This window comes from Polyodon spathula, chromosome 3, assembly GCF_017654505.1.
Source record: "Polyodon spathula isolate WHYD16114869_AA chromosome 3, ASM1765450v1, whole genome shotgun sequence".
NCBI classification, from domain to species: Eukaryota; Metazoa; Chordata; class Actinopteri; order Acipenseriformes; family Polyodontidae; genus Polyodon; species Polyodon spathula.
This window is the reverse complement of record NC_054536.1, coordinates 2666408-2684481: the sequence shown is the minus strand read 5'-3', so window position 1 is coordinate 2684481 and position 18074 is coordinate 2666408. Positions and strand designations below refer to the sequence as shown.

At 39.4% G+C, this 18074-nt stretch overlaps 1 protein-coding gene across 2 annotated transcripts in view; it reads right to left on the bottom strand.

Moving 5' to 3' along the window:
- The window catches only part of LOC121310206 (dipeptidyl aminopeptidase-like protein 6), a 161053-nt gene that overhangs the window by 22520 nt on the left and 120459 nt on the right, over nucleotides 1-18074 (bottom strand). For both annotated transcript variants that reach the window (XM_041243511.1, XM_041243518.1), the window contains exons 9-16: nucleotides 11073-11227; nucleotides 9584-9681; nucleotides 8645-8768; nucleotides 8131-8169; nucleotides 6796-6903; nucleotides 5826-5917; nucleotides 5245-5292; nucleotides 1700-1818 (exon numbers count right to left, since the gene is read on the bottom strand). In XM_041243511.1, the coding sequence (XP_041099445.1) occupies nucleotides 1700-1818; nucleotides 5245-5292; nucleotides 5826-5917; nucleotides 6796-6903; nucleotides 8131-8169; nucleotides 8645-8768; nucleotides 9584-9681; nucleotides 11073-11227 (783 nt within the window). The remainder of the gene's footprint in view (nucleotides 1-1699; nucleotides 1819-5244; nucleotides 5293-5825; nucleotides 5918-6795; nucleotides 6904-8130; nucleotides 8170-8644; nucleotides 8769-9583; nucleotides 9682-11072; nucleotides 11228-18074) is intronic.

Below are 18074 nucleotides of genomic sequence, written 5' to 3'. Positions count from 1 at the left end.
TGAGGGAGACAAGCCATGCGCAGCTCTGCAGTACTGTTATACAGAGAGACACGCCATGTGCAGCTCTGCAGTACTGTTATACAGAGAGACACGCCATGTGCAGCTCTCCAGTACTGTTATATAAAGAGACAAGCCATGTGCAGCTCTGCAGTACTGTTATATAGAGAGACAAGCCATGTGCAGCTCTGCAGTACTGTTATATAAAGAGATATTATATAAAGAGACTGTTATATAAAGAGACACGCCATGTGCAGCTCTGCAGTACTGTTATATAGAGAGACACGCCATGTGCAGCTCTGCAGTACTGTTATAGAGACAAAAGCCATGTGTGGGCAAATCACTGTGGTTTATTGCGATGAAAACTCTTATAAGCAGGATGTTTGATCAATGCAAAAAGGCATCTGGAAGTAATATTATACAACAAATAATCTAATTGTGAAAATCTTCATATTTCTTTCTACTTTAATAAATGAAAGGGCCTACCATTGAGCTCAGTTAGGTGGCTGCCATGTACTGAAATTGTATCACTAAACTGCATGGTTATTTTACTTCAGTCTTTGGTGGCTGAATATCAGTCCTTCATATTTATATATGACTGTGGTAACACTGTTGTGTAATTTCTAGAATTTGAAAGAACACCCCAATGTAGCGAGAGAGGGACTGCCAAGTTATTTTGTTAAATAGTTTAGTTAGCTGTGCCCTTTTATACCCAGGAGCTTAATTGCAGATGCTGGGTAATGAGCAGCTTGCGGACAGACAAGGGCAAGCCTTGCAGGTGTGCTCTGAAGCTCACCATCAGCCTGGCCTGTATGTGCTGCTGCAGGGACATGAGCTGATGCAGCCTTTGCCAGTTTTACCTTCCCAACCTGCTGGAGCGACAGGGGAAATGCAACTCCCCTCGTCAGAGCTCCAAACAAAATGCAACTCCCCTCGTCAGAGCTCCAAACAAAATGCAACTCCCCTCGTCAGAGCCCCAAACAAAATGCAACTCCCCTCACCAGAGCTCCAAACAAAATGCAACTCCCCTCACCAGAGCTCCAAACAAAATGCAACTCCCCTCACCAGAGCTCCAAACAAAATGCAACTCTCCTCACCAGAGCTCCAAACAAAATGCAACTCCCCTCATCAGAGCTCCAAACAAAATGCAACTCCCCTCACCACAGCTCCAAACAAAATGCAACTCCCCTCATCAGAGCTCCAAACAAAATGCAACTCCCCTCACCAGAGCTCCAAACAAAATGCAACTCCCCTCACCAGAGCTCCAAACAAAATGCAACTCCCCTCACCAGAGCTCCAAACAAAATGGACAACTCAGTACTGCCACGACTCAAACCTGCCCTCTCCTAACTAATCAAAATACTAAATATTTTTCACATAGCTCTAACCCTAACTCCACCTCCCAGTAAAGCTGCATGCTGTCTGCATTAATGGAAGCAGTAACTACCAAGATTTTTTTGTATCAAATTAGCGGTCTCTTTTAGGCATATCAGACAGCTGAATAAGGCCTGGGCCATCTTCTGTCACAACACACATTACTGGACATTGCCAAGAATTACACTTTTTGAGAGAATCACAGAATACAGCTGTGTACAAATGTACATTTTTTAATAATAATAATAATAATAATAATAATAATAATAATAATAATAATAATAATAATAATAATAATAATAATAAAACAGGTTTTGTGGAAACGTACCTTCACAGTTTAAGATGAAATACTGCATATTGGGACTGAACGATGCACTGACATAGCCACAGCCATCAATTAGGTCACAGGATAGACAACGCCTGTTAAACGTCCCTGTAGTGTCAGCACTAAATTGTGGAAAGTATAGAATCACATGAACTCATAATTCAAGAAAACCAAAACATCATATCAAAGCTTTTGAGTGCGTCTTTAAAAATGCAATTCGATTGTTGGATAATAGAAACAGTTAACAGCATATTATGTTTTGCAGTGCAAAAAAAAAAAATCTCTCCTTATTGAAGTACTAGATTACCACATGAAGCAATACAGGCTTCCTTAGTAGCACTGTAGAATATGAAATGCACATGACCATGTAATAACAGGGCAATAACTACAAACTGACAATTACATGGTAACTACTAATGGTGTTACCATGTTATTATCAGGTAACAAAACACTCTTCAGTGAGGCCATTTCCACATTGTTTTTTGCTTTCTTTCTATTGTGCTTAAGAACCCTATCCAGAATCTGTCCTTCTCAACCACAGCCAGTTGCTGCTCCTTTCTGCTGCTTCAGAGAAGTTCTTCACTGTGCGACGCAACTCTTGACCACTGAACCTGATGTCTCTGAGAAACCGGGTTGTAGAGTGTGCATCAAATCCTCGACAACCCACCTCCACTGGGTAAACTTGGACAATCCATCCTCGCTCTTTTGCTTCAGCAGCTATTTGAGCATACCGAAGTTTCTCCCTCTCATACGCCTCATCCACAACATCTTCCCATGGCACTGTTAACGCTACCAGATGAACAAGGCGTGCTGATCCAGACCACAAGACAATGTCTGGTTGAAGGTTAGTGGTGGCAATCTCAGTTGGAAAAATAAGCCGTTGACCAACATCTGCCAGCATCTTCCAGTCTCTAGCAGCTTCCAGTTGTCCTGGGCGAGGCTTGGTTTTAACACCTTTTCTTAGTGGCTGCTCTCCTGGACAGAGAAATATTGTTTTTTGTGCGTAATGCTTTGATGGAACTAGTGGCAACTTATTGGTCAGGTTACGCTTGTCTTCCAATGCTAAGGCCAAACATCACAGCACCTGGTCATGGCTCCAAGTAAACCATCCTTGGCTAAGACCCACCTTACATCTTGTCAAAATGTGCCTTAATGTTGCAGGTGATGAACACAAAGGACATGAGGGATCCTCACCCACCCAGAGGTTTAGGTTCTGTGGTGATGGGAGAACATCATACACTGATCTGATGAGGAAACTGAACCTGCTCTGTTCCATTGTCCATAGGTCTTGCCAGCCGATCTTGTGTTGTTCCACACTCTCCCATCTCATCCATTCTCCCTGCTTGGCCTGGGAAACTGCCTTTACACATCTGATCCTCTCCTCCTGCTTTTGCCCCTCCTTGACTACTGTTGTAGTCATTGTTGTCATGTCATCCATGTATGCTCGAATTGGTGGTAGTCACATTCCAGAAGCCAAGCGCTCTCCTCCCACTACCCATTTTGATGCCCTAATAATTAATTCCATTGCCATGGTAAAAGCAATTGGAGAACTGGTACATCCTGCCATTATTCCAACTTCTAGGCATTGCCATGTAGTGCTGAATTCTGAAGTTGAAAAACTAAATAGCAAATTTCCAAAATAGGCTTTCACTAAATTTGTTATTGTCATCGGTACACTGAAAAAATCAAATGCTGCCCAAAGAAGGTCATGTGGCACTGAACCATATGCATTAGCCAAATCCAGGAATGTCACATGGAGCTCCTTCCTCTCCTTTTTTGCTGATTGAATTTGTTGCCAGATTACGCTGATGTGTTCTAAGCATCCTGGGAAAACTGGAATGCCTGCTTTTTGTACTGAAGTGTCAATGAAGCAGGTCTTTAATAGGTAGGTTGAAAATCCCTGAGCAATAATGCTGAAGAAAATCTTGCCTTCTACATTTAATAGGGAAAAAGGATGAAACTGACAGATGCTTGTAGAATCATTTTCTTTTGGTATAAAGACTCCACCTGCTCGGCGCCATGCTCTTGGTACAACCTGTTTTTCCCATGCCACTTTCATCAATTTCCACAGGATTCGTAGAACTCCAGAAGCACTCTTGTACACTCTGTATGGAACTCCATTAGGCCCTAGAGATGATGATGCACTTGCTTTTTTCACAGCTTGCTCTACTTCTTTCCACTTAGGTGCACAGTCCTCCATTTGGTATTCAGGTGGATTGATAGGTGGGATGTCTGAAGGAACTGAAATAGGCTCCTGCCTTATTGAATCTGTATGTGTTTCCACCAAATATCTCTCCAGCTCAAACTTAGATGATTTTAGTGTGCCATTTTTCTCACTGGTGTATATCTTATTTACAAATTTGAAAGGATCTTTATAAAAGTTACTTCTCGCACGCTCTTTTTTTTTGTAGCATTTCCGTTAGGCGCTCAGCTCTGCGCAATGTTGCAAGCTTAACATTTATGACCCTTTGTAACAGATTGAGTCCCTCCTTCTGACTTTGCTCTGCTTTTCTCCATTGCTTCCTCAACTGCCTCCTTTCTCTAACTAAGCGTTCAATCTCCTGCTGCTGTCTAGACTTTCCAGGAATAGTTTGTACTTTTTCTTTCCTTTTTTCAATTCCAAACCTCTCGCTTCCATATGCGTAGATGATGTCCCCAAATTTATCCCGCTTCTTTTCAACTGTTCCATTTAACCTTTCCAAAGTAAAACAGAGATCCGTGTTTACTGTGTCCCACGCAGTTTTCTCACAAGCTCTTGGCCATTTAACTCCAGGCTTGTGCCCATTGAGGTTCTTTTCTCTCTTACGCTGGATCGTCTGACCGGGTTCGCAAGGATCATTAGGTTCATCACTAGCTGTATCCATGCAAGTCCTCCTCACATCTATGACAGGGGTGCTGATATCCTGCGAACTGTGGTTTGCTTCCTGTTGCTGGATGTCATTCGACTGACTTGACTGACTTCATAAGAAGTACTGATCAATGCATGGCCCTTGTCCCTTCTCCCTCAAGCATTTTATTCTCCCTTGATGAATCTTCAAACCCCTGACCATTGTTGCCTTGCTCCAGCCGCAGGCATAAACCTGGAGTTCCATGTCTGTGCTAACTGCAGATCTTGAACTAGTCTTTTGTGAAGTACTCTCCATTCTCATATCCATTTCTGTTCCTAAGTCATTAACCGTGTTATCCAATGTTGAGTCATCTTCCGCCCCCGCTCTCGCAGACTCTAGGGGTATTTTTCTCTTTAATTTAGTAAATTTAGTAATAGCAGTAAATGATTAGGAGCCAGAACCATTGGTAATTAACCAGTTATTACAATGGAAGTACATGGTTATTCATGCAATTCAAACTGACATGCTAGCCTTATTTTTTCATTGATCTGTGGTTTAAACATTTGCAATCAAAGCTAGTATTGAAATACATTACACCTGTTACAGTAAACACAATACAGTTTCTAATTTTGGATCTAAAGAGACAATCATTACATATGCCTTTACATAAATCCAGAAAGAAATAACACAGGTTATAACAATGTTTTTTCCCATATTTACCTGTACAGGTGCCTCCTTTTAGAAACATCTTCTGTGCTCAGAAAATAGCTAAGAGTAAATCAGAAAAACTGTAACTGTAATTAATGCAGTCACATACTAAAAACAAACTACACTTTCCTGGTCACTTCCCCCGAGTGACATGTCCAACCCCTTCAGGGCCTTCTTTGCTGTCAGTAACCAATCAGTTGCTTTCCTGGCATGCTTTTCAGACAGTAAGATTTTTTGCCCCTGTAGACACTGCTGAGTGAAATGTCCAAGGACCAGGGCTTCTTTTATCTACTGTAGTGCACTACCAGAGGTCATGTTTTAAAATGAAAATACATGTTTGTATAACACGTGTTTCTTTCAAAACTGCACATTTGAGACCTACATTAGAATGGAAGATTATGAAATTATGTTTGTAGCTAGAACTAATTGAAGCATGAAAGTGAACTTGATGCATTAATAGCTAAGGGAATTACATGGTTTTCATTACCATTCCTTCAAAAGGTAAATGAAATGATATAGGTGAGTAGGAAATTGAAATAAATAAATAAATAAATAAATAATAAATAAATAAAACAGCAACAACAAAAACTTACATTTTCTGTTTTACTTCATCATAAGACAAAATCTCTGTCACATCCCAGTCCCCTGAAGTTATAGATTGCAAAGTGTCTGTAGATCCGTTATTCTGAAAAAAAATTAAATAAAACCTCAGCAGGCTGGATTTAATCTGATCCTTCAACAGCTTTCATGTTTGATTTTCTGTGTTTCATGTCCACCAACATTTCTTTCAAAGTTGGAAAGAGATTCGGTGCAGTTTTTCTATTGTTTTCTATGTTATGTGTTTCTGTGCTTTGTCTGTGTATTTTAATTAACTCAATATAAAGCCAAGTTTGAGGAAAGTTACTAATAAGGACACGTTTCTTATTTGGTATGATCTATAGAGGTTGTTGGGCTCTTGTAATCTTTTGTACCAATGTCTCCCTCTTGTACTCTCTTATAGTAATATGTCTTATTAGCAGGGTGTGTGTGTGTGTGTGTGTGCGTGTGTGTGCGTGTGTGTGCATGTGTGTGCATGTGTGTGTGTGTGTGTGTGTGCATGTGTGCATGTGTGTGTGTGTGTGTTTGTGTGTGCGTGTGTGTGTGCGTGTGCGTGTGTATGTGAAATGCATGGACTGTGAGTGTGATGATGTCACCACAGGCTTGTTTAGAGCTTGTGTGTTAGAGCAGAGGAAGAAGAGAAGACTGCCACACTCTGTGTCTCTGAGATTGGTAATCATGCCTTTTCGTACTGCATGGTGTTCTCTAAGTTTAATAAAGCATTGGTATTAAACTGACTTGTTTTGAGTGATTCATTCTGCATTAATCCGCACAATAAGACTCACCCCAGCAAGACAGTTAACAATGTGAATCTGAGATATGAGGCTTTGACACGAGCAGGGCCAGCTTTCTGAAATAACTGCAGCTGATTTGCAAATTCCTATATGCTTCTCTCACTGAAGATCATATGAATATACTTTCATGTATACGTATACATATAATGACAAAGCAGTAACAGCACTGTACCTGGGAAGAAGACATAGCAATATGGAAAAACTTTCCCCGCCCCCCTTGTGGAATCGCTCGCGTGAAGAAGAATGTCTTTCCATCTTCAGAGAACAGAGGAGCTTCATTCTGCAAATAAGGGTTTCACATGAGTATGTATGACCAGGGCTATATCGGAACTCGTTTCAGGCTTTATCCAATAAACACTAATACACATGAAGAATACCAGAGACTACTACTGTAAATGAACTGTTTGTTTTGTTACAATAGAGGTACAGCCCACACATTGATTCCCATCTGTGCTATTCCAGGATTTCATCTGAAATTCCATCTGTGCTTTTCCAGGATTTCATGTGAATTCCCATCTGTGCTGTTGCAGGATTTCATGTGAATTCCCATCTGTGCTCTTCCAGAATTTTATGTGAATTCCCATCTGTGCTGTTCCAGGATTTCATGTAATGTACTTTGGATGCCTCAATACAATTAATAAAAGCTCTGATAAACACAGATTATAAATTCTCTACAAAAAGGCCCACAATTAAATAAATAAACACTGAAAACTGGAATAAATCAATCAATATGTTACTCTAGTAATAATAATAATAATAATAATAATAATAATAATAATAATAATAATAATAATAATAATAATAATAACATATTTGATAATATTATATAAACTATGTTAGTCATTATGTAATATACATTATTTTTATATGTTGGTTTTCCAAACCGTGGTAATTATTAATATTATTTTTGTGGAGATCACAAATCCGTTTGATAGGCAAGACTAGTAATATAATATATATAATAATATATATTACTATATATATATATATATATATATATATATATATATATATATAGTATATATATATATATATATATATATATCTTCTGACTGATCTTTGCTTGATCTTCCAGTGAAAGCAGCATTCCCCTTTCCAGTGTTATGCTATGTGCTTCCAGTGAAAGCAGCATTCCCCTTTCCAGTGCTATGTTATGTGCTTCCAGTGGAAGCAGCATTCCCCTTTCCAGTGTTATGCTATGTGCTTCCAGTGAAAGCAGCATTCCCCTTTCCAGTGTTATGCTATGTGCTTCCAGTGAAAGCAGCATTCCCCTTTCCAGTGTTATGCTATGTGCTTCCAGTGAAAGCAGCATTCCCCTTTCCAGTGTTATGCTATGTGCTTCCAGTGAAAGCAGCATTCCCCTTTCCAGTGTTATGCTATGTGCTTCCAGTGAAAGCAGCATTCCCCTTTCCAGTGTTATGCTATGTGCTTCCAGTGAAAGCAGCATTCCCCTTTCCAGTGTTATGCCATGTGCTTCCAGTGAAAGCAGTATTCCCATTGCGCTCACCTGTCTGTGTAACCAGCCCTCACTTTCATCTTCATGTTTCTGAAAAGAGAATTAGGTATATAGGTGATATTGAAATAATGAGTAAGAGAATTAGATATATAGGTGATATTGAAATAATGATTAAGAGAATTAGATATATAGGTGATATTGACACGATTAGTAAGATAATCAGGTATATACTGGTAGGTGATATCGAAACGATTCATTCAAATATCTCATAGCATATAGAAAATATACTATTATATTAACTACTGTTTTGGCAACAAGTTTTCTAGTATTTGCTTTTATCTGACATTATCAATATGAAGCCAATATAAATATGAATGCTCTTCGGACATGGTAATATTACACTGGGCATGAGAATAAAATTGTATGAATGATTGCTGCTGTAAACAAGGAAGAATAATTTGAGCAGCGTAACTTTTTAAGTCAATGTACTTGTTTTCATTGTCATACTAGTTTTGTTAATGAGTGCATAAAAAATACAATTTGGACGCCAGCATTAGTTGCATACCTTCATACACACACCAGTAGTAGCTTCACACAGAGTCATGATAGAGATGTTCTGGGCTCTGTTGAGCCAGTTGACAGCCAGCTTAGTGCTTGTTGCCCATTTCACCATTGTGATGTAATACTCCCTGTAAAAGGTTTAATGTTTATAAGGTAAATAACACAGGAAATCCCAAACAGCACAGTATTTTACTAAGCAGGGATGCACACTTGTGTTTAGTACTCACTGTATATGAAAACTTCACATGAAGTGTCTCAAAATACTGTGCATTTACACAGTAGTTACTTAGTAAACACATGTACACATCATTACAATGTTATTATGCATAGTTACAATGTACCTAATGTGTTCATCTTTTTGCATGATCTAATCCTAACCCTAACCCTAACCCTAAACCCCTAACCCCCCCCCCCCTTTTTTTATTTAGTCATCTCCAATTTTTTATCCAGGTTTTTCTCCCCAATTCTACTCTACAATTCTGTGTAAGTACACGTGTATTTACTAAGTAACTACTATGTAAAGACATAGTAATTTGCGACACTGTGTCTTCACAGAGTAGTTATTACAGACACTGAAAACTAATTATTAGTAATTAGAGACACTGAGAGCTAATAAACATGGCAAACCAGGGTAACCTATGGTAAATACATAGAACAGCTGTGGGAAAAGCATAGGAAAACTGCAAAAATACTGTGCAAAAATACTGTGGTAACCTTTTATAGATATGTATAGATGAAGACCTGAATTTATTTCTTGGTTTAGCAGTAACATATAAGTAAGCTGAATTTGTGAAGTGTGGTGATTTTAGAAATGAATCCTCAGACTGTGCAACTATACATTTCCACCCCTTTGCAGCCGTGTGAACTGGGAGTCAGTATATGGAAATATCTGCGCAAACTGTGTGTTGAGATTGAAAACCCCTTTAAATGTCATTAAACATACCGTATCCTCTGATCTTCAGGACGTTTCATTTCAGTGATATGTGGCGGCCCATTCAGGTTCACCACATACAAGGAAATTGTTGGGTTTTCCTGCCCAGCCTGCAGGGTTACATGCACAGTAATGCACAACATTAATACTGGGCATGTACAGAAAGTAGCCCTGACAGCTGGCATTATCAAATGAGCAGCCTTTTAGCTGTGAAGCACCTGCTACACTAAAACTTCACCCAGCAGAGATAGGAGAAACAGGGGCTGAAACACCAGGAGTATAACAGAACCTTTGGAAGCAAGGTCGCCACTGATTCCTAGTAGCAAGTCGATATGTATGTAAGTATATATTTAGCTGGAGTGGTAAGAACCGTCCATAGAGTCATCACATTTAAAATTGTTCCTCACACGACATCACTCATTTGTGCAGTCTGGCTGCATTCACACTGGGTCTGTTTCAAACAGACTTGGTCTGGTTCGTTTTGTTTGAAACAAGGTATTTCACACTTATCTGTGAGCAAAGGAGCTGAGTTCGTTTGGATGCGAGCAAACTTTTTTTGTATTTTTTTTTGTCTTTTTCTATTGTTTTCAGGACCGAGTTTGTTATTGTTCCCAACGCAGGATGCAAGTGCACTTGGTTTGTTTCTATGGTCTGTGAAACGGATGTTTACAATATCCTAAAAGGTATCTTGGAATATTGAACGATGGCAGCTATTGATGTATTGCTGTGGTTTTTAATAGTATGTTTTGGATTGTTACATATTGCTGTGGAAGAAAGCGATGATGAACAGTGGAGGAGAGTTCCGGAAGTCGACAGAGAACATTCTTGTTGTCCACACCCACTACTGAATGTGTTCTTCACATTCCTGTCAGAGCTTCAGTGTCTCACACTGTCCATGTAGCTCCCCAGAGATGTTTTGTTTTTTGCTCTACTTGTTTCCTGAGTACGAACTAAACTACGCGTGAAATGTTTACCTCTGAGTTATCTTGTATAGTTCATTTCCTGTGTGCAAAAGGACCGAGTCCAGCAGCTGTTCACATTGAGGTTTAGCAAGTGAACCAGACTCTGCTCGTTTGACAAACGGACCAAGACCACCTTTTTAGGTGGACTTGGTACAGTTTGTTTCCCAAGCAGACTTTGTTGTTCACACTTCACACAAACCATACCGAACCATACCGTGTGGACCAAACCCTCTAAACGGACCCAGTGTGAACACAGCCTTATTACAGGTGCCTATCATTTCAGAAACTACCTTGCCACCTGTTGCTTTCATATAATACAGAATAGATGCTGGGATGAATTTGCATACCAAATGAATCAGACGCAATCGACAGCTAAAAGTTTTGGGTTTTTTTTTTAACCACCCGCATGTCCAGTAGGCAAAGGTAAATCTGGAAATAGCCATCCGTTTGGTAACCTTATGAAAGCTGCAGGGATGAAATAGATTATAATACTCCTGAATTCCCTTGTGGTAAACACAGCTGTTGTTTGCGCTTCTTACCTTTGGGTAGTGGTATTCTTTCCCAGTAGGGTATGTAGAACCTGTGTACATGGGAATCTCCATTGTGGGCACCTGTGTGTCATTGATAGTGGCGTATGCTAACCTGGCGCCATCAGGAGACCACCAATGAGCAATGTGGCTTTGGAAAATCTCCTCTGTAAAAACAGAAACACAAAGCAAGATAAGCCTTTGTACCCATTTACATGTTCTGACAGCACTTACAGTAAACTGGCTTCTATTTTGTCAGTCTCATAATTCTAAGTGGTACTGGTTTGTTTGGCTGGTTTCTCTCTCCCCCAAATTTGGCTGGTTGGTTTAATTTGGCATGTGGGTCTACAATCAATTGGGAATATAGTAAATCACTTCTCATAGAATGAAAACACTGAGGGCCTGAATGAATTTAATGTGAGGGTGTTTTGTCATAGCAGAAATCCGACACATTTTCAGATCTGTTTTTTTTCTCCGTAACAAACGAAAGCAATCCCAACATATGCTAAATTACAAAATCCTTTCTGTTAACAGTGTGGTTAAGACTAATCGTGACTTTCCAGGATTTATAATAAACTTCATAATTAAAGTCTAGAATTTAATAAAAGTCCTACTTGTGTCAAATTGTATTCTATGAGTCTCTAAATCAGATGGCAACACAATCTTTCAGGATGGATGGTGGACATTTGAGGCAGGACCATTTACCTGTGATTCCCAATGTATGCTTTATCTTGATCTAAAATTATTTTCACATCCTTCCACTCTCTTTCCAAATAATTTGAACACCTTTCGCTTTCAAAGCAACAATGACACCAAGTTACTTACTCAACACATAACCATGGACAACCTCCCCACTCCTATCCAATCTTAGCTTTAGGCTTGTATGGAACTGTAGTGATAAAATGGTCATTTAGTCTTGTCTCTTCCTGTAAAAGGAGAAGTCTCCTGGTGTAAGGGTCCAGCTTGTAGAATGGAGAAGGTAATACAGGTCTCCGATGGTAAAATTCCATTCCATGTACTGTATGAGAAGTGCGGTTTCAGCAGAAGTTGAGCTTAAGCTTAACTGGGAAAACAACCAACTGAATTGCTCGGGTGAAGCAGACTGGAAGAAACATCTCCTCCACAGCCTGATAGAGCATTGCCAGTTAGAAGGTGATATGGCTAACTACTATTTTAACTGTAAGCTAGGTGACAACCATTTCTCGCCTAGAAAAATGTGTCGCAATAATTGTGATGTTTCTGTATCTTGAATGACCAATGAATGTAATCAAATGTAATCATGTATTGGGTATAATCATCTGTTCAAAATAATCTTTTATTAATCACTAAATCATCAAAATATAATGATCAGATTCATTATAATAAATAATGAAGTTACCACAGTTACCTACAGAACAGTGGATTCATAATCTGATAAACTCATGTCTAGTCACATGAGCACAATGCGGCAATAAACTGAGATAAAGGTGATGGTGCTGTTTCCAGTCAGCATCTGAAATGGTTTATGGGATATTGGTATCTACCTTAAAAGTCAGGATCCTTTGGCTATCAGGGCTTCTCAAACTCGGTCCTGGGGAACCCCTGTGGCTGCTGGTTTTCATTCCAACTGAGCTCTCAATTACTTAACTAGACCTTTAATTGAACTGATAATTTGCTTAAACAGACCTTTTACTTGTTTTCAGCTCTTGAACAGTTGCATATTTCAAGTTAGCTATAACATTTTATAACTAACTTGAACTGCAACTGCTTAAGAGCTGAAAACAAGTAAAAAGGTCTAATTAAGCAAATGATCAGTTCAATTAAGGGTCTAGTTAAGTAATTAAGAGCTCGGTTGGAATGAAAACCAGCAGCCACAGGGGGCCCCCAGGACTGAGTTTGAGAAGCCCTGGGCTATACTGTACATAAGGCGAGAATTACACAGCTTTCAAATGATGAAACATGAAAAAAAGAACTCCATATACATAACAAATGGAATGATGAGACTGTATTGTAACGATATATTCAAGGATGCGACGACTATAAGTAAGAAAATTACAATTTGTTTTTGCAATCCAAACTGCAAAATGCAAAAAACTTGCACTCTTAACAGCAGAGCCGTCACTCCTGTTCCTCAGATTAGCCGCTTTTATTGTTCAAACCTGAAGATTATGTTAAAACACGGTGAGGCAATGATCAGCATGCAGTTACCACCATCAATAAGCTCGAAAAATCCTGACAAACAAGCAGATATGGGAGCTGCTGTGAATCAATATTAGTTCATTAGGTCTACAAACAAAAATGCTATCCCTCTTCATAAATGATAAGAGCCGGTAGCTTTTCGGTTACAGATAAACCCTGCCTCCACCTATACCTCACACTTCTGCCCTATTCCCTCTCTCGTTCCACCCTGCTTCGTCAACTGCTGAAGCTCAACTACTACTTCCAAACCCATGGCACTAGGCCATTAAGCTTGCCATTGAACTACTTTGTCAATGGAATACTGCATTGTGCACCAATGTCAAGATCTACAGGAAGCAACGTGCTCAACAGCATTAAGTGTATAAGAAACTGTATTTGTAATTAGCTTGCTGAAATGGCAATGCAAAACAAAGGAAATAACCTAGATGGTCTTAATGGTTTTTCCCCTGTAACTAATACAAGAAATAAAAAAATAAGGATTTGACTCCATGCAACTTCCTCCATTGAATAAGCTGAACAAACGAAATAAAAAACATGCACACTTAATCTGAAGCTGAGTTTTAATTTCCTTTGAGCTCTTACATATCTGTTGGTCAACTGCCTCTCCGAAGACTCATCATCTTAATATGCATGGCAAAGATAGCCAAAGACCGGTTATCAAGTTTAAATAGGATCCCTAATTAAATGTAAATCCAGTTAAGCAGCAATAATTCAATAATCCATTGAACACTAATGTAAGATGAAGAGTCTGGAGACCTGCTGAGGGTTGCTGCAGTGATCAGCTCCGGGTGAAGCAGCAGCTTGGTGACTTGTGCGACCCTTTTTACATGAGCTCAAGAGGACAGGCTGGAGCACAACATTAATAACTGGAGTGAAACGTTGAACATCAAGACGAAGACAGCAAACAAAGTCTAATATCACAGATTCACTAAGCTTAAAAGGTTCCAGAAAGTAGTTATTTAAAGAATTAGCATTTTTTAAATAACTATTATTCTGCTCTGAATTATTTTATTAGCATGATAAAAAAAAAAGAAAACCACATTATCACGTGATAAGAAACCTGTATTGACCTTTAATTGCATGTACTGCTAACAAAAACTGCCCAAGCTCCCTTTTATAATCATTTCAATAATTTATAAACAAAAACGTTTGCATTTGAGTGTTAAGCAGAGGGAACACAAAGCCATTTTGTGGCTTGGAACTTGATTTCTGGAGACTAGGTTTCAGGCCACTACATGGCACGCCAGGGGAGACTTGGAGTTTGATACAGCGAAATTGCCTCAAACTAGGTTTCCCGGTCTCCTGGACAGGGGTGCTGGAACTAGGGGTACTGGGGCTTTCCATGGCTTCCATCATATACAGGTTTACAGTTTTGTTCAATGGCTTTCAGCAGCCCCACTTTAAAATATGTTCCAGTGCTACTGCTCCTGGAACTAAGTTTCAGTCAGCTAAAGTCTTAATTCCAGCAACACTAGCCAGCCTGCCTTGGAGGTCTCACCTCATCCAGGGCACAGAGGGGGAGACTCCGGGGCCAAGCCTGCTGTACTCAAGACATCCTCACACAGCCATTCTTCTAGGCTAGTAAACTGATAGACGCAGTGTCATTCATGCCAATAGCATGTCTCTTATACATTATGCAAAAACTGTGCATGCAAATGATATAAATGTAACATAGAAGCGATATAACTACCCTAGACATTATAAATAAAGCCAATTAGTAATTTTTAAATGAATAAGTCACTGTAATTGGCATGCTTAAACATGTGATCAGCCAAAATATGCACATCTAAATGTAATTACCACAATCCATATTGCTGTTACTGCTATAGTTCTTCTACAGGTGAAAACAAAAATTGTAATCCTTTTTTCCAGTTAAAGCATTAAAAAACAATTATTTATAGACTGCAGGCATCAGTACTTGTATTGCAGCTGCTGGTGCCATAACACTATGTGTACTTTTCCTAATTTTGGATTCAATGTATATTTTCAAGGCTTACATGACTTTATCTGAAGGCACATTACTGAGCAGGCAATTCACAAGAGCAAAACAGCAAAGCCTATTGACTATACATCCAGATGATTCGACTTTCCTCTTAACACCACAAGATAAACACTGCATCCCAGAGTCAATAACATGTATTGGGAAAGAAGCTTGCATTTTGAGTAAAGGACAACTATCTTAATACTGACCATGGAAGATAATAAAATAAAGATGTTGATTAAAGTGCAAGCATGAGCCAACCAAACTCAATTACCTGCACAAAAGAGGAAACATTTAGTGTAATGATGTCATTTCCTTGAGTTTCAGAGCCAGCAAAACGGTTTCCTTCCATTGGGCTTGATATACAGAGCCCTGTAGCAAAAGGCTTTTTTAAAAAAAAAAAAAAATTTCCTGTTTTAAACCAGAAACAGTAATGTAAAAAAACCAAGAATTTAAAGCATTATTACAAAGCCGCTAGCTTTAATCAGCCTATTATGTAAGGTTTTTAAAATAACATTCGGAAGAAAAAGAGAGAGATAAATGCAAAAGATAATGGAATTCCTTCGACTCAGAAAATAAGCTTCAATGAATGTGTTTGCCTTGAAGGACAGCACTGGGGATACTGCTGCTGAATAATACATCACATAATTAATATTTTGAGTTCAATACAATAACACTGGTGTTTGAGAATTGCTTGCTGCTAAAGCTCTCGTTACTGCACCACACGTTCAGTACAATAACACTGGTGTTTGAGAATCACTTGCTGCTAAAGCTCTCGTTACTGCACCACGAGTTCAATACAATAACACTGGTGTTTGAGAATCACTTGCTGCTAAAGCTCTCGTTACTGCACCACGAGTTCAATACAATAACACTGGTGTTTGAGAATCACTTGCTGCTAAAGCTCTCGTTACTGCACCACGAGTTCAATACAATAACACTGGTGTTTGAGAATCACTTGCTGCTAAAGCTCTCGTTACTGCACCACGAGTTCAATACAATAACACTGGTGTTTGAGAATCACTTGCTGCTAAAGCTCTCGTTACTGCACCACGAGTTCAATACAATAACACTGGTGTTTGAGAATCACTTGCTGCTAAAGCTCTCGTTACTGCACCACGAGTTCAATACAATAACACTGGTGTTTGAGAATCACTTGCTGCTAAAGCTCTCGTTACTGCTTCAATACAATAACACTGGTGTTTGAGAATCGCTTCGTTACTGCACCACGAGTTCAATACAATAACACTGGTGTTTGAGAATCACTTGCTGCTAAAGCTCTCGTTACTGCACCACGAGTTCAATACAATAACACTGGTGTTTGAGAATCACTTGCTGCTAAAGCTCTCATTACTGCACCACGAGTTCAATACAATAACACTGGTGTTTGAGAATCACTTGCTGCTAAAGCTCTCGTTACTGCACCACGAGTTCAATACAATAACACTGGTGTTTGAGAATCACTTGCTGCTAAAGCTCTCGTTACTGCACCACGAGTTCAATACAATAACACTGGTGTTTGAGAATCACTTGCTGCTAAAGCTCTCGTTACTGCACCACGAGTTCAATACAATAACACTGGTGTTTGAGAATCACTTGCTGCTAAAGCTCTCGTTACTGCACCACGAGTTCAATACAATAACACTGGTGTTTGAGAATCACTTGCTGCTAAAGCTCTCGTTACTGCACCACGAGTTCAATACAATAACACTGGTGTTTGAGAATCGCTTGCTGCTAAAGCTCTCGTTACTGCACCACGAGTTCAATACAATAACACTGGTGTTTGAGAATCGCTTGCTGCTAAAGCTCTCGTTACTGCACCACGAGTTCAATACAATAACACTGGTGTTTGAGAATCACTTGCTGCTAAAGCTCTCGTTACTGCACCACGAGTTCAATACAATAACACTGGTGTTTGAGAATCGCTTGCTGCTAAAGCTCTCGTTACTGCACCACGAGTTCAATACAATAACACTGGTGTTTGAGAATCGCTTGCTGCTAAAGCTCTCGTTACTGCACCACGAGTTCAATACAATAACACTGGTGTTTGAGAATCGCTTGCTGCTAAAGCTCTCGTTACTGCACCACGAGTTCAATACAATAACACTGGTGTTTGAGAATCACTTGCTGCTAAAGCTCTCGTTACTGCACCACGAGTTCAATACAATAACACTGGTGTTTGAGAATCACTTGCTGCTAAAGCTCTCGTTACTGCACCACGAGTTCAATACAATAACACTGGTGTTTGAGAATCGCTTGCTGCTAAAGCTCTCGTTACTGCACCACGAGTTCAATACAATAACACTGGTGTTTGAGAATCACTTGCTGCTAAAGCTCTCGTTACTGCACCATGAGTTCAATACAATAACACTGGTGTTTGAGAATCGCTTGCTGCTAAAGCTCTCGTTACTGCACCACGAGTTCAATACAATAACACTGGTGTTAGAGAATCGCTTGTTGCTAAAGCTCTCGTTACTGCACCACGAGTTCAATACAATAACACTGGTGTTTGAAAATCACTTGCTGCTAAAGCTCTCGTTACTGCACCACGAGTTCAATACAATAACGCTGGTGTTTGAGAATCGCTTGCTGCTAAAGCTCTCGTTACTGCATCACGAGTTCAATACAATAACACTGGTGTTTGAGAATCCTGCCCTGCGTGTCATACAGTAAGCTGTAAAAAATAGACTCACTAACACTAACCCTGGCAGTCTGGATTGAAATATAATCTGTGTAAAAAAAAATATTCATCTGTCTCTGTATTTTTTATTTCTGGTTTTTGATTAAATATAAGCATCTAAGACAATGAGCAAGCATTTTTAGCATGGTAGAGATTACTATCAGTATCCCGAACA